Here is an 18,469-nt window from a genome sequence, read left to right on the forward strand (position 1 = left end):
CTACAGTTTCCAAACAACATAATTTTAGTTTTGCTCAAGTTCAATGATAATTTGTTTCTATCAAACCATTCCTTCAATTTCTTCATTTCAGATGTGATGACTTCTAAAAGCTGCTGGACATTCTCACCAGAAAAAAAAAGATTAGTGTCATCCGCAAATAAAATAAATTTAAATATATTGTCTATCTGTATGTCATGTAATGATGAATTGAAAATGGGGGACCCTGATGTAAACAAGACGAAAGTCTTTCTCTGGTCTGCATCCCCTTAACAATTGTGTGTTTGATTGATTGATTGAAAAGTTTATTAACAGATTGCAGAATGGGTACAGTAGAGTACAGCTCATATACAATTGTTAAGGGGATGCAGACCAGAGAAAGACTTTCGTCTTGTTTACATCAGGGTCCCCCATTTTCAATTCATCATATATGACTGAGCTGTACTGTACCCATTCTGCAATCTGTTAATAAAGTGTTCAATCAATCATTCAATCAATCAATCAATCAATCAATCAATCAATCAATCAATCACTTGGCCCCAGAACCTGGATAAACACTGATTCCCAAAAGTAGTGATAGACTGTAGGTACCCAGGTCTGTTTGACATTTAGAACATAAAGGAGATATTGAACGACCCATTTTGTTAGTTCTTTTTTCAATACGTTGCTGCAAGCTATTATTTGTAAAAATTATTGAACCACAGACAGCAATCGGAATACTGGCATTTCCATAACGCTTTTCTGCCGCCCATTCAGTCCACACTAGTAGCTGCAGCTTTCATCTCTACAGTATATTTTCAAAAACATGAGGAAAAACTTTGCTTGAATTGTCTTTATTATGAAAACTAAAACAGGACGTTTGCATATTCTCAATGTTGCTGTCGACGACTCGACTTCTTCAAACCGAGTGGACAAAGTTTACAGACAAACGTTAGATTGTTTCCGTCTGAGTCAGTACTGACTTTAACGTTAAACTCTTTTAAATGCTCAAACGCCGACGTCTAGAGGTAGAGTCTGACTGAGCGAGTGCTGCTGCAGCTCTCGGCTTCGTCCATACTGCTCGCAGATTCCGCGGTTCCACTGCTTGTTGTGAGGAGTCTGATGACGTAGCCAGGGGGTGACAGGCGCGTTGCCAGATCGGGTGGTTTTTCCGCATACATTTGAAGCCCGTTTACAGTGTGTTTTAACTGGGTTTTCGGCTGAAATGCATATGAAATCTGGCACATCTTTGAACACCGTTATAATAGAGTGCTGAGAATGAACGCACGTTTGAACGCCGTTATACAGCGCTGAGAATGAGCGCGTTCTCAATTGTGTTCATTTAGCGGATATACAGTACGTTCAGTTCACGTTCGCCCAAAATACGAACGCGTTCATGAACAATCGTTCATTGAACGCGTTCGGGTACATCACTGGCGGCCAGAGCATAACTGTTCTAACAGCAATATATAATCCATTTCAGACAGAACGCTATATGAGTTATAATAATAAATAATAATAATTATTATTATTGAAAAGTTCTGTATTTTTAAAGTCGTATTTGGGGGCAATTAACACGCTTTAAAACGTTATTGCCCGCCATGCTTATACCGCCAGACCACGCTGTACAGCGATATTGAGATCAATATTTCATTTTTTCGCCATGGCATTCATAATGCAGGGTGCAGCTGGACCCTACGGCTAAAAAAACCAACGGCTCAATACCGCCGCCTGGTGGATGGTCGGGCGAGTTACACTGGTAAACAGGATATGGGGGCTGTGCGTCAATTAAATTCATCCGGCCGTCAGATATTGTTGCATGACTCCCGACAGACACAATGTACATATCGATCGCTTTATAAACTTAATAATCTATATGATTTCGGCGTTTATTGCGACATACAAACCGGAAATGGACCTAGGCATTCGACGTCCTATACCTGGGATCTTTCACCGCCAGTCTCATTGACGCACGGTAAGAGGACGTTGACGCTATTTTCAGCTCAATTGTTTATTCTTTTCACTGCAAACCGATCTGATCAATATATCACCCATACTACATAAAGCATTTACTGACGATCACGGAATTATAAACGACCCCCCACCCCCTTTCATCCGCGCATGATGACGCATAACGTATAGGATCATATACTCATACCAGCACGAGAGATAATCACGAAGGACACAATCTCACCACGAGGTGCAGCAGCAGCACAAGGCGTACCCCCCCCCCCATATCACACAAGGCCATCTCGTCTGATCAAATGTCCCCGAAAGCACAGTACAGTCAGTACGGTGCAGTATAGCACAATTGCCATGCCATCTCTCAAAACATACCGGTAATCATAACCAGCCAATGGCATAGTGAAAAATATACACCATCAATGCGTTTACCTGCTATTAACCTCAGGGCCATCAAGGTCAAGCCAAAGCAGACCTCCTCTAACGAAGTCCAACAAATAAAATTAGCCCTCCTAAATGTCAGATCACTGAATAATAAAACATTCTTAGTAAATGATCCGATTAAAGAAAATAACTTAGATTGCATCTGCCTAGTAGAGACATGGCTAAATAATGACACAGCTACATCAATAATGATAGAAGCTTGTCCACCAGACTATAACTTTTTTCAAATACCCAGAAAAAATAGAAGGGGCGGAGGAGTTGCAGCAATCTTCTCCTCAAAACTCTTGTTTAGAATCACAGAACTAGGCGAGTTCATGTCGATGGAATATCTTGCCATTGAGCTCAAAACAGAATCAACTATTATCGTCACAATATACCGCCCGCCTAGACACTCACCAATATTTATACAGGAGCTCTCTGAACTGATCTCACTATGTGTTACTGGATATGATAAGGTGATCCTAAATGGAGACTTGAACATCCATTTTAATAAGAAAACAGACTCTAAAACTATAGAACTAAAAAATCTACTGGATAGCTTTGACCTAATACAGCATATAACAAATGCAACTCACAGGCTTGGGAATACACTAGACTTAGTTATAACAACTGGGCTAAGCATAACAAATATCTCAATAACTGAATTACCTCTCTCCGACCATCACTGTATATTTTTTGATACTCAAATAACCCTTACTAAAACAAAAAAGAAATCATAGTTAAAAAGAGGCTCCTAAACGACAAGGCTGAATCAAAGTTCATTGATCTTATCAGACTACATGAACCACACAATCATGACAGCTCTCTAAATGAAATGGTAGAAAAATTATGCAATGTCATCTATATTAAATTCTGTCGCTCCATTAAAAACGAAAAAGAAGAAAACTAGAGCCTCGCCCTGGTTGAACTATAATACGGTCAACAAAGAAAAAAGGAAATGTCGTGCAGCGGAGCGAAAATGGAGAAAAACAAAAACCACCATATGCTGTGATATATACAAAGATGCTTTAACTGCTTATAATAAAACCATCCGCTTAGCAAGGAAAGATTACTTCTCTAAAATCATTACAGAAAATGCTGGAAACTCCAGAATCCTTTTTTCCACTATTAATGTACTACTCAACACTGCCCCTACACCTCCTCAGTCATCAACGGTTAAGTGTGAAGAACTTGCACTATTCTTTAACAACAAAATAACCTTGATCAGGGCCAGCATTACTCATGATGGAAATAAAGCTGATTGCAGCAAACCGTGCAATGTAACCATGAGAAGTTTCACAGGCATCACATTAGATGTACTCTGCAAAACTGTCTCAGAATGCAACTCCTCCACCTCAGACATTGACCCTATACCCTCCACCTCAGACATTGACCCTATACCTACAGCTTTCTTCAAACGGGTGTTTAATAGTGTTTCAAGCCCTGTGCTAGATATCATAAACACTTCCCTTAGGACTGGTATTTTCCCAGATGCCTTTAAAACAGCAGTTGTAAAGCCATTACTAAAAAAAACTAACTTGGATAGTAATGAAATGGCAAATTATCGTCCAATATCCAACCTACCATTCATTAGTAAAGTACTTGAAAAGATAGTTTCAGTTCAAATAAATTCCTTTCTTGAAGAAAACAACATCTTAGAAGAATTTCAGTCAGGATTCAGAAAATATCATAGCACTGAAACTGCCCTCACCAAAATAATCAGTGACCTCAGACTAAACTCTGACGAGAATAAGATCTCCATCCTTATCCTGTTAGATCTCAGTGCAGCATTTGATACAATCGATCACGATATTCTAATCGATCGTCTTGAAAACCATGTCGGTTTCTCAGAACATGTGCTAGGCTGGTTTAAAACATACATCAGAGGGAGGAAATTCTATGTTAAACTAGGAGATCACATGTCTGATATATACGACAACAACTATGGAGTTGCACAAGGGAGTTGCTTAGGTCCTTTACTATTCTCCCTTTACATGTTACCGCTGGGTGATATCATCAGAGAACATAATGTAGATTTCCATAGCTATGCTATGTACAACTGTACATATCTGCTGAACCAAATGATACAGCGATTAGCTCCATTACAGACTGCTTACTGGCAATAAATAAATGGATGAGTAAGAACTTCCTGAAACTAAACGAGAACAAAACTGAAATTCTAATTATCGGCTCCAAAACTAAAAAAGAAACATTAATAAAGAACCTGGGGGGACTAACCCCTTGGATCAAATCTGAGGTTACTAGTCTCTGGGTTATCATAGATTCAGAACTGAACTTCAATTCTCATATTAGCAAAGTGACGAAAACATCGTTCTTCCATCTCAGAAATATAGCAAAAGTACGACCATTTATTAATCAGAACAATGCTGAGAAGCTAATTCATGCATTCATATCTAGCCGGTTAGACTACTGTAATGCACTTTTCACAGGTCTCCCTAAGAAAACCACAGAGGCTTCAGCTAATCCAAAACTCTGCAGCCCGACTGCTAACTAGAACCAAAAGGAGAGAGCACATTAGTCCAGTCTTAGCTGCTTTACACTGGCTTCCTGTAACATTTAGAATTGACTTTAAGGTTCTTCTCCTTACATACAAAGCTCTAAATGGACAGGGACCTAGCTACATCGCCAACACTATATTATTACATTATATATTGCTGTTAGAACAGTTAGATGCTGGCTGCCCAGGCTGTACGCATAGAATGCATACAACATCTCCTCTCCTCTCCTCTCTTCTCTTTTCTGCTCCTATAGTTCTGAGCGCATTCCAGTATTTCCCAACCTACTGCGCGATTGGTTCTTGACAAGCGTCGCCAAGTCGTTCAGTATTGACAATGCCTACTTTGCTGGAACGATTTATTTCGCACTATACAGTATGCGGTATACGTATAAGTACAAGTATAAGTCTTTATTTGTCATCAGATTAACACACACATGCAATGAGCGACCCACAGGAACACACACATGCACTGAGTCACGAGTCGTGTGTGTGTCATTTTGAGATCTGTTGCAAATCGCTTCCTGTTGAATGGATCAGACAGCAATCAGACGCTGAAACTCAGCTGTTTTACACACGCCTCAGTCACCTTATAAGGAGATGGTGGGCGTGTCTGTATGCAAATGTTTTAGCGCGAACACGCATTTGAATTTAAGAATGAGTGGAATTCACCATGCAACCGACCTGGGTAAGAACCGATTTCGACGTTAAGAACGGCTTGATGAATGTGGCAGTGGCTTTTCTTATTGTTCTCTTAACAGACAGGTAAGCAAGAATATAAGAAAAATAATAAGAGTATTGTTGAATACTTTTGAATTACTGTTGAATTCGTTTTGAGACAAATGCATCAACGGGGAAGATATCGTGTATCAGCTAGTACGATGAGAAAGAGATAAACACAACGCAGAAACTTCACGGAGCCACAGGTGACGAGGTGATTACTGGTTGATATCGCAAAATCCAACATTAGTGAGAAGAGAAACCAACCTAGGAAACTTAGCGAGAAGAGAAAATCACCTAGGAACCTTAGCGAGAAGAGAAAATCACCTAGGAACCTTAGCGAGAAGAGAAAATCACCTAGGAACCTTAGCGAGAAAAGAAAATCAGCCAGGAACCTACCTTCCCCTCCTTGTCACTGCTGCCTCCCCCAGGTCGGTGCGGCCGGTGGCCCAGCTGGCAGAGTGCTGCCATGACGTCCCCGAGGTGGCGCGTGTACAGCAGGGTGGCGAGGGACGACAGTTCTGCCAGCTGCAGCAGGACGCCAGAGGTGGTCAGGAGACGGCGCTCCGCAGCAGGGGTCATGTCTCTGCGGACCAGCCCCTCCACCATCGCCCCGAACACTGACCTGCCGACCAGGGGATTAGGAGAGGGTTAGTTTCAAACTAGGACTGAGCAATATATCACATTTGAATACATATACAAGGAAAAAACAATACAATTTCCATCATGGCAAAAAAAAGAAATTTGTTCCTCATACTAGTTAGTAGCCATAGTTAGCCATAAACAAAGTCAGTGGGCTCAAGCTCCTGTCTGTACAAGCTGACTGAGGCTCACTTGACATTTTACTCCACAGAGTAACTTTCAGAATGTCTGATTTAAAAAAACATTTCAATAGAGTTTTGATTCTATATTGAGATCGTTATACCCCTAATCCCTGCCACTGACTGAACTCTATGATCCCATTCCCTACATGCAGAATATCGTACCTGCGACCCAGCGACAGCCCCACCCCTGCAGCCAGGTAGGGACAGAGACCCAGGGAGACCACAAACTGGAGGGCCGCCCCTAGAGTCTTCTGCTGGCTCACGCTGAGCACGTCCGGGGGTAAGGGTGGGGCCATCTCCGGGGTGCGTAATCTGGACATTGAGGGTGCAGGGGTTTCACTGAAGAGCTCTAGTTGGATTCTAAGGTGCCGGGCTAGGCACAGGAGCAGGAGGAGACACTCCTGAACGAAGCCCCATGTCGGGTCTTCTGTCTCAGGGGAGAACCAGGTCAGCCCGGCCATCACCTCCTCCCTCAGCCTCCTCACCTCCTCCAGCCCCTGATCACCCTGCAGCTGCTCCAGCAACAGGACTTGGTTGGCCTGCAGCGCTGCCAGGAGCGCCTCCTGCTGGGAGGAGTGTGTATCTCGCCCAGAGGCTTCTGGAAAAAATGTTGCCCAAGGTTAGTGCTGAGTGGTGGAGGTGCGACCACCATCCAATGCACATCAGTGGTCATCAGACTGATAGATATGTACACTCTTCAGTACTCAGAAATATTAGAGTAGATTCGATTAAAATGTATTGTCATTATACAGCAGTACAACGAAAATAAGTTTGCAAATGTAACAGTAAATTGCAAAAGCAATATACAATGTGTACAGGTGATTAAACTGGGTACAAAATATACAATTTAGTACTACTGAGTGCAGTGCTAATCGTACAGAGTTATTATAGTTTATTACATGGCGTTTAAACATTCATAAAATGCTTGATTGTGATTGGTCAATAGCGCTCGGTTGCCCATAGCAGCGGTCAGTTATTTTTCGATAACTGACCGCTGTCAGGGGCAACCGAGCAATAATGACCGCTGTTCGCAGCCGGAGCAATCAAGCATTTAGATCGCAGTCATGAAAGCTGCTCAGCATATGCACAGCTGCACTCATCAGTGCAAGCTGCCGGCGATGACAGCGCGGAGCCACAGAACAGAACAACTGCGTCTGCATTTGATCTCGTCTTGTCGATGGTGTAAAATTAATTAGGTATATTGTTAGTAAGTTAGCCATGTAATAAGCGGGATAATGTAAGGCTATACTCGGTCATTGTCGCAAAAAAATTGACCTTCACTGCGTTTAGAACACCTCGGCGAGGCGCCTCGGTATTCTAAACTCTGTGTCGGTCAATTATTTTGCGACAATGACCTCGTAGCTATACATTATCCCTTACTTATACAATGGCATACAAATTTCTCGATTCTGATTGGCTTGTGGTTATTTCTTATAATCCCCGCTCGTGATCTCATAACCTGCCCACAACCGAATTACAATCACTCCGCCGTTCGTGGTTTTAAAAATGAAAGCAAGATGGCGGACAATAATCTTTATGAATGGATGTGTTGAAAGCGTCATAACGACTAAATCAAAAACGATTCTGTCAAGACTCAAGGCGAATGTATTTCTTACACAATGTTGTATTATGTAATTGGTGGGTCATGAGTCATTGTGGAACTAAATAAATATTGCGCGAAGTCTGTCGTTAGATGGCATTCGTCAAAAGGACATGCATTTCAGTGTTAATAAAATTTTCAAGCAATCAATCAAACCAACAACACAAGCTCACGCGGAGGTGCGCTGTTTTACGCGAGCGTGGGTTATTGAATTGATTGATTGCAAATTTTATTAATGTCCGCCTTGTTTCGAACTGGTTAAGAACTGTTAAGAACTTCATTCTTAAATGCTTCTATAGAAAGAAAGTACCGGGTTAAAAAAAAAAAAAAAAAGTTCTCTTTGCCCTATAGGAGGCAATTTTTTTTAACCTACTTTCTATAGAAGCAGCTGGGAGGTGCGCTGTTTTAAGTGAGCGTGGGTTATTGAATTGATTGATTGATTGCAAATTGTATTAATGTCCGCCTTGTTTCAAACTGGTTAGGCTTAGGCCATCTTTCGAAGTCGCCCTCTTTCGAAGTTGGTTATGCTTAGAGTTTGGAATCAGGGCTGGTGGTCTATCGCCCTACTCTAAAGATTAGGGATGCACCGAATGGGAAATTCTTGGCCGAAACCGATAGCGAAAATAGGAAACAGTTGGCCGAAAACCGAATGCCGAATGGCCGAAAATGATTAATATAAATATATATATAATGTATTTATTTATTTTTTTAGCTACCTGATTATGACAAAAGACATGATTATGGCAAAACTTAACTTAAATAATATTAATAATCACTATTATGGGCCTATAAAACATTTATTCAGCACTTTTGAATGCATTCCAGACTGACTGCTGAAAGATTGTACAATTTAAACATTTTCTCTTGACTTTACATACAACAAAATGTGCACCCTTTAATCGCCGTTGACGCTTTTCAGCGTCATTCATGCTTATATGCTTATTCTGCCGATGACGCTGTACAGCGTCATTGATATCAATATTTCAAAAATCTGTGAACGAAATCATATTTCTCCCCCGGAGACATTATATGTACTGGTGAGCCCCTGTCAACTCTAACGGTTCAAGAGCGCCATCTGGTGGCCGATCGGTAGATCGCCCAGGGCATAAACAGGGAAGTGGACGCTGGTGCTCATTTCAATTTGGTCCGATCACTCGCTATAGATCCCGGGACTCGAGCTCGACACAATGGATATCGATCCGTTGCCAATAACTCGATAAACAACATGATTTGGACGTATATACTATTATACAACCTGGAAATGGATCGGGTATTTCTATATCCCATAATAGAAAAAAATCTGTTCCACGCTCATCTCCCAACGGCGCGAGGAAGCTACGGTGAGTTTTTCAGCGTTATTTTGTAATGTCTTCTATACTAACTGCTCCAATGATCATATCACCCACACTAGATGAATGATATAACGTTGCCCACGGAATTATAAACGACCCCCCGCCCATCCGGTCATCATCAGATCATAGGTAGTAACTTTTAGAAGTACGTCCATTTGAAATTTTTTATCTTGCACCGATTCCTATCAAACTGTATACAATCATCAATATAATGCATTTGGGGCTATAAATCACGTTCTGGAGAAAGCTGCAGAAAACGATAAAAACAATAAAACATACTTATACTTTAGACCGTATTTTAGTATGAATATGTGAATGAAAAAGTATAACGTTGCTACACCCTGAACAATAGATATAGGACTTTGAATGGGCCATGGTAATGTCAATTTAGCAATACAATTTAAAAAGTTATAGCCCTGCAAAGAAAGGGAACTTCTCCATGTTAAATACGGCTGGCGAGGGATGGTAAATTATGAATTTAACCCCGGCGATCAAAGGGTTAGTCAAGTGCATTTTCTTTTCTCTGTAGGATAACTACAACAAAGTGCATTCAGAACAAAGCCAAGGTGCTTTAAAACTGCATAAAGATCTGCATAAAGACACACACACGAGAGGGATAATAGCTTATAGCAGACTTAACACTTTGGTCGCCAGGCTTATATTCATAATAAACCATCCCACGCCAGCTCTATTCGTCTATGGAGAAGTTCCCCTTCTTTGCAGGGCTATAACTTTTTAAATTGTATTGCTAAATTGACATTACTATGGCCCATTCAACGTCAAGTATCTATTGTTCAGGGTGTAGCAACGTTATACTTTTTCATTCACATATTCATACTAAAATACGGTCTAAAGTATAAGTATGTTTTTATCGTTTTCTGCAGCATTCTCCAGAACGTGATTTATAGCCCTAAATGCATTATACTGATGATCTAATACAGTTTGATAGCGATCTGCGCGAGATAAAAAAATTCAAATGGACGTGCTTCTAGAAGTTACTACTTATCATCTGATGTTGACCGGATGGGGGGGGGGGGGTCGTTTATAATTCCGTGGCCAACGTTAGATGATTCATCTAGTGTGGGTGATATGATCATTAGAGCAGTTTGTATCGAACACGTTAAAAAATAACGCTGAAACTTACCGTAGCTTCCTCGTAGCGTTGGGCGATGAGCGTGGAGCAGAAATATTCCTATTATGGGATGTTGAAATATGCGATCCATCTCCAGGTTGTATAATAGTATATACGTCCAAATCATGTTGTTTATCGAGTTATTGGTAACGGATTGCTATCCATTGTGTCTAGCTTGAGTCCCGGGACTATTAGCGAGTGATCGGACCGAATTGGAATGAGCACCAGCTTCCGTTTCCGGTTTGAGCGATCCGCCGATCGGCCACCAGATGGCGCTCTTGAACCGTTGGAGAGTTGAGAGGGGATCAACAGTAGATCTCAAGTCTCCGGGGGAGAAATATGATTGCGATCACAGATTTTTGAAATATTGATCTCAATGACGTGGTACGGCGTCTTTGGCAGAATGAGCATGGCGGGGAATGACGTGGTAAGGCGTTTTTGGCGACCAAAGTGTTAATGATGTTACTGTAGTGGCTACTGTCATAATTCATGGAATTATGGAAGGACTGTTGAATTTACTACATCTCCCGTGACTCTTAGCGGGGGATGACGTAGGTTACGAGAGACGAGTGAAAGAGGACCGGAAGTGTTGTTAGCTAGCTTAACGCTAACGTTAGTTTAAAAGGTTTTAACCGCGACAGGCATATAGTAATGGCATGGATATAAAGCATGTTAAAGACAAGATGTATTGGATGCGTTGCTCGGAGTTTACATAGAAACAGCGCTAGTTATCACAGGCTGTAGAACGCAGGAAGAGCTGCCAAGCTGCTCACGTTATACGTTGCGCAAAGTCTGTAGCCGCGTTTTGATTACGTCATCACAACAACACTTTAGGTTACGAACGTTACGTAACCCTGTTCTTTGACATTCAGTGATATATTTTCGGTGCTAAAACCCTTTCGGCCAAAAGCCGAAAATGCATTTTTAACCATTTTCGTCCGATAATTTTCGGTGGCCGAATATTCGGTGCATCCCTACTAAAGATAAACTCTAAGCATAACCAACTTCGAAAGAGGGCGACTTCGAAAGAGGGCCTAACCAGTTTGAAACAAGGCGGACATTAATAAAATTTGGAATCAATCAATCAATCAATCAATTCAATAACCCACGCTCACTTAAAACAGCGCACCTCCCAGCTGCTTCTATAGAAAGTAGGTTTAAAAAGACTTGCCTCCTATAGTGCAAAGAAACCTTATTTCTTTTCTTTTTTACCTACTTTCTATAGAAGCATCTAACAATGAAGTTCTTAACAGTTCTTAACCAGTTCGAAACAAGGCGGACATTAATAAAATGTTCAATCATTCAATCAATCAAACCAATAACACACCGTCACTTCATTCTTAGATGCTTCTATAGAAAGTAGGTAAAAAAAAAAGAAAAAAAAAAGAAGTTGGATGCGTTAGTGAGAACAGTTGGATGCGTTAGTGAGAACAGTTGGATGTGTTAGTGAGAGACAGTTGGATGTGTTAGTGAGAGACAGTTGGATGTGTTAGTGAGAGACAGTTGGATGTGTTAGTGAGAACAGTTGGATGTGTTAGTGAAAACAGTTGGATGTGTTAGTGAGAGACAGTTGGATGTGTTAGTGAGAGACAGTTGCACTTCCGAGCTGCTTCCATACGGAGGCAACTTCTCTCTAATTTTTTTTAACTACTTTTTCTGCGGATGGTTGTCAATAAATCTTCAATTAATGTGTTTATTGTATAGCAATAAGGTTGGATGAAATCGGCCATTGTATAAAAGCATTACATCACACGACAGAGTGTGTTATAGAAATTAGATCGCGCCTATGGGGGTCTAACGACCCTCGGCTGCGCCTCGGGCCTAACAACCACTCATAGGCGTGATCTAATTTCTATAACCCACTCTGTCTTGTGATGTAATGCTTAAATAATATGTACAGTGATACAGGTATAAAGACAGTTGGTAGTAGTAGTCATACTGGCCAGCAGTGTAACTAGTAATAGTAGGATATACACAGATATAGGTCTAGTATCTACAGATATGTAAGAGGGCTATGCGCACGTAAGTACAGACCGGTGTGGATGGATAATATAAATGAAAGATAATAAATATACAGTAACATTATATACAGCATTATTGTACATGCTATCATACAGAGATATGGGTTATATGCAGGTGTCTAAGTAAGTATATAGAGGGCTATATTCAGACAATATGTATATATATTAGTCCGGGAGCCATGGGGTTGAACCTTGTTTTGTCGGTTGCACATTTTTTTTGTGCAGTTTCTTGGAGCTTGGGGGTACCTCTTCAAAATACAAGAGCGTGCTCGGTGATATCCCTTGGGTATTTTCAGATATTAACCCCTTCATCCCCGAAAATGCCAAAATCACACAGAAATAGAGATTTATGAAATTGCATGCTGAATATAAATTAAATGCATCAAATTACATTCTCTAATGTTTTTTCATACAAGGGGTGATGTGAAATTAATATTAACATTAATATTAACATGTAAAATCTTCAGATATTAACCCCTTCATGCCCGAAAATGCCAAAATCACACAGAAATAGAGATGTATGATATTGCATGCTGAATATAAATTAAATGCAATTACATTCTCTTAATGTTTTTTCGTACAAGGGGTGATGTGAAATTAATATTAACACTTTTGAGTGCCGGGACACGTCTTTTCACATCTTTGCTGGCCATGCTAAAGTTGCCGGGGGACGCTGTACAGCGTCCTTATATCAATATTTCAAAAATCTGCGATCGGATTCATAATGTCCCTCCGCTGGTCTGAGATCCACCAGCAGGACCCACTGAGCTCTCTGGCGGTTCAGGAGCGCCATCTGGTGGCCGATCGGCGCAATCGCCAAAACAGGATGTTGAATAGAGGTTGTCATGACGACCGTAGTACTTCCGGGCGCTCGCTATGGTTCATGTGACTGGCTCGTCACGCTACACGGTGATCGATTGCCAATAACTCGATAAACAACATGATTTGGACGTATATACCATTATACAAGCTGGAGATGGACCGGGTAAAAATATATCCCATAATGATAAAATTTCTACTCGACGATGATCGCCCAACGGCGCGCGGAGACTGGGGTGAATTTCAGCGTGTAACGTTACCTTCTTCGATAATAACTGATATTATCAACATTTGACCCACATTAGATGATTGGTATAACGCTGCCCACGGAATTATAAACGCCCCCTCGCCCATCCGGTCAACATCAGATGACGTGTAGTAACTTCTAGAAGTACGTCTAGTTGGAATTTTTTATATCGCGCTGATTGCCATCAAACTGTATTTCATCATCAATATAATGCATTTGGGGCTATATATCACGTTCTGGAGAAAGCTGCAGAAAGAGATGAAAACACTTATACATTAGACCATACTTTACTATGAATATGTGAATGAAAAAGTTTAACGTTGCTACACAATGAACAATACATATAGGACTTTGAATGGGCCCTAATAATGGCAATGTAGCAATAGAATTTAAAAAGTTATAGCCCTGCAAAGAAGGGGACTTTCTCCATAGACAAATAGCGCTGGCAATCTATGGTATATCATTAATTTAACCTTAGGCAACCAAAGTGTTAACATTAATATTAACATGTAACATTTTCAGATATTAACCCCTTCATGCCCGAAAATGCCAAAATCACACAGAAATAGAGATGTATGATATTGCATGCTGAATATAAATTAAATGCATCAAATTACATTATCTTAATGTTTTTTCATACAAGGGGTGATGTGAAATTAACATTAATATTAACATGTAACATTTTCAGATATTAACCCCTTCATGCTCGAAAATGCCCAAATCACACAAAAATAGAGAATTATGATATTGCATGCTGAATATAAATTGAATGCATCAAATTACATTCTCTAATGCTTTTTCATACAAGGGGTGATGTGAAATTAATATTAACCCTTTCAAGCCAGGCCTGTAAAACAACTTTTGTAGCAGTTATAAGCAGCGACACACACACTTAAGTTTGCCTTGTGTTGGTCCATAACTAAATAAAACAAGTGCACACTCACTGGTGTGAAGGACAAATCTGTATTAGGGTCTTGAACATCCTACCCTGAAACATGTACAGAACATTGTGCATGGCAAACCATGCACTTTACAGCTGCACTTCTTCGAGGTACACAGGGCCTCACTCTTGCAGCCACACCAGATCATCTTCAGGATGTAGTCTGGGACAAGTTTGACATTTTCTGGTAGGTGGATTGGGATCAGTGCCCTGCTTGGTCAAGGACTTGCTGGAATGATGCATCCACATTGCCAATAGGTCGTAACCAGCTTTCAGGGCTTTGATGACAGAGCCTTTTCCCAACCCATAGTACGATGCTACAGTGTCACATCCTGATATGGCATGGGCTGGTAAAAGTTGTTTGACAATTTGTTTATGCTTGGCCAGTGTTGACTTTATGTCCACTATTATTCTCTCCTTGCGGGGGGATTCCATGATGAGTGGTACATCCAGTCCTGCCTGATGGTAATGGTGAAGAAGTAGGACAAACACATCTGTATCATCAGAAACCACTGTGATTTGATGGGCTACTTCAGCACACCTCAGGACTTGTTGGACGATGATGGTGTCAGCTTCTTCCTGCTGATTTTCAAGATCATATCTCGTCCGTCTCTCTTCCATCTCGATCTCGATGAGACATGGGTCCTCACCTGTCAACACCAACTTGTGTGTGTTTGTGCTCTGTAGATGGAATAACCTGTCTTTGGGCTGGTAGCTTGGTTGATAGGAGGAGATGATGCTTTTTGTTGACCATTGTCTCCCTGACATGTCTGGTGACGGACTTGATACTGTAGTCATAATATCTGTCAAAGATAAGGTAGACGTCACTCTTTAACACTTTGGTTGCCTAAGGTTAAATTCATGATATACCATAGATTGCCAGCGCTATTTGTCTATGGAGAAAGTCCCCTTCTTTGCAGGGCTATAACTTTTTAAATTCTATTGCTACATTGCCATTATTAGGGCCCATTCAAAGTCCTATATGTATTGTTCATTGTGTAGCAACGTTAAACTTTTTCATTCACATATTCATAGCAAAAGTATGGTCTAATGTATAAGTATGTTTTCATCTCTTTCTGCAGCTTTCTCCAGAACGTGATATATAGCCCCAAATGCATTATATTGATGATGAAATACAGTTTGATGGCAATCAGCGCGATATAAAAAATTCCAACTAGACGTACTTCTAGAAGTTACTACACGTCATCTGATGTTGACCGGATGGGCGAGGGGGCGTTTATAATTCCGTGGGCAGCGTTATACCAATCATCTAATGTGGGTCAAATGTTGATAATAGCTAGGGATGCACCGATATGAAAATTGGCCGCCGATACCGATACCGATTGTTCAACTAACACTATCGGCCGATACCGATACCGATACCGATATTTGTATATTTGTATATAAGTATTTGTAAAAAAAAATTTTTTTTTTTTTTTTTTTTATAATTTTTTTTTTTTTTTTAATGAAACTACTGTATATTTGTATGTGTATGTTTGTATTTGTAGGCCTCTTTACTTACTTAAAAAAAGGAAACATCAAGAAATATGTTTATGGTATCACTATCTCTCTCCCAGTATCGTCTTGCGGCCTGCAGAGGGATACTATTTTCTCAATTCTTGCGGCCTGCAGCAGGATACTATTCTCTCAACCAGAGCTTTCAACCAATGCAATGGAACCATTTTGATTGACAGTCGATTCGGCCAATTACGCCACACCGGTGACCGCTAGCACCCACCTCCTGCTGTCCTTACCACCAATCGGCAAGCGTTCATAAATTTTTCTACTTCCGGGCATTCTGTTTGCGAGAGCAGAACACACTTAGGGCCCGCGTCCACCTAGCGCATATTTCTCCGTGAAACATGCTGGGAGTGCGCCGGCAGAGCTGGCTTGACGCGCATCTTGTAGATGACAGAAAGAAATCTACAGCCATGCCGCGGTTTTGCACATATTATAGCATATTTGAATAACTTTATTGTATATTAATTATATATATAGTTATTGCCTGACACCACAGTTCGCCCTTTGCTTTTTATTAGCTTTTTAGTAGTGTATTCGTGTAGTTATTATTATTAGTTTTGTCGCGGATCTCAATGGTCTGTGTGGAGACAGCCAGACAGGCAGGCAGCTCCGGTGTCAGGTTACAAGCAGAGTGGTAGATGACTGGCTGTGATTGGTTGTTTGAATATGCGCTCGGCGCACCGCTCTAGAAAAGTTCAGCCAGTTTCAACTCTCTGGCTTGTGCGGCCGCATAAAGGCGCTGAAGAAAGAAGCCGACGGCAGCGCACTTCCTAGAGGCGGCCGCATGGGGCCGCATGCGCTCCCCCCCCATTGTAATACATTGAAAACAGACGCGTGCGGTCCTAAATATGCGCTAGGTGGACGCGGGCCCTTAGCTACGTTAGCTGCTCGGCCCGCCGACCGGCGCTCCACGCATGACCAAATGAGACATAATGATTTTACTGCAACAAATGTTATAATAAAACAAAGCCTTTCTATACATTTGTCTGGTTGAAAACTTTATTAACAGATTGCAGAATGTGTAGTTGGGTACGGAATGAGCAACGGAATGGAACCGAGCTATGAACGTACTAACGGAGTAATGCCTTGTTTACTGCTATCTTCGGGTAAATAATATGCTTGTTATTGAACGTGTAACACTTCATTTTAACAGCAGATACTTTCTTAAATGCCATCTTCCCGAGAGAGGGTGTTGACGGGGAGTTGTGTTATTAATAGCATTGAACAGCTAACCGAAAGCTAGCGTTAACTATTGTTAAAGGTTTAGCCATAACGTTACCTTGGCTAAAGTTGCGGCTATTCATAATGCAGCAATAATGACTGCAGACCTGCAAGCAAAGTACAGCAAGTTGACAAAGGAGTATTCCAACGTAAATCACATTTTCACCAGTAACGTTAGTCTTGCATCTAATAACGTAGCTACGTTAGCTGCCCGGCCCGCCGACCGGCGCTCCACGCATGACCAAATGAGACATAATGATTTTACTGCAACAAATGTTATAATAAAACAAAGCCTTTCTATACATTTGTCTGGTTGAAAACTTTATTAACAGATTGCAGAATGTGTAGTTGGGTACGGAATGAGCAACGGAATGGAACCGAGCTAATGAACGGACTCGGAGTAATGCCTTGCTGCTATGGGTAATAATAATATGCTGATGTTATTGTCCGTGTAACACTAACTATATAACGCTAATGCCACAAAACGAATGCCTTGTTAATCATAAGTAGTTACTTTGATGCAGTAGATTGTGTGTGTGTGTGGGGGACGGCGGGCGTTGTGCAGGTAGATGGTTTTGATAGTCTATCAGTGAGCTGGATGCAATCCTACCTTGAGGGGAGGGAACAGATGGTGGAGGTAAACGGTACCCTATCCCCCCCTCTCACAGTGAGCTGTGGTGTTCCACAAGGAAGCATACTAGGACCGCTACTGTTCCTAATTTATGCAAATGACATGTCGTTAGCTTGTGACTGCAACTTGTTCCTGTTTGCGGACGACTCAGCCCTGCTGGTCTCTGACAAGAACAAGTTACAGGTTGAAAAAACCCTCAGCTCGGAACTAGGCAGAATCTGCATATGGCTCGCTGATAACAAACTATCATTACACATGGGCAAAACAGAGTCCATTCTCTTCGGTTCAAATAACAAACTCAGCAAGACCGACGGCTTCTCAGTTACAGTGGGTGACAATATTGTCACAAGGAAAGATGAAATTACCTACCTGGGTTCCATCCTAGAGGCTAATCTCTCCTGTGACAAAATGGCATCCAATGTAATAAAAAAAGTCAACCAACGAACTCGATTCTTGTACCGGATCTCCTCTCTGGTAAACAAGAATACCCTGAAGACTCTGGCAGGAGCACTCATTCAGGGGTACTACGACTATGCTTGCACCTCATGGTACCAAAGCACCTCAA

The 18,469-nt window shown here is 41.2% G+C and overlaps 1 protein-coding gene across 1 annotated transcript in view; it reads right to left on the reverse strand.

Annotated features, from left to right (window-relative positions):
• tango6 (transport and golgi organization 6 homolog) overlaps positions 1-18,469 on the reverse strand; it is a 150,970-nt gene that overhangs the window by 106,409 nt on the left and 26,092 nt on the right. The window contains exons 2-3 of the mRNA XM_084334981.1: positions 6,583-7,018; positions 5,996-6,221 (exon numbers count right to left, since the gene is read on the reverse strand). Of these exons, the coding sequence (XP_084191107.1) occupies positions 5,996-6,221; positions 6,583-7,018 (662 nt within the window). The remainder of the gene's footprint in view (positions 1-5,995; positions 6,222-6,582; positions 7,019-18,469) is intronic.

The sequence above is a fragment of the Notolepis coatsorum genome (assembly GCF_963971535.1).
Source record: "Notolepis coatsorum genome assembly, chromosome: 18".
In the NCBI taxonomy this organism is placed as follows: Eukaryota; Metazoa; Chordata; class Actinopteri; order Aulopiformes; family Paralepididae; genus Notolepis; species Notolepis coatsorum.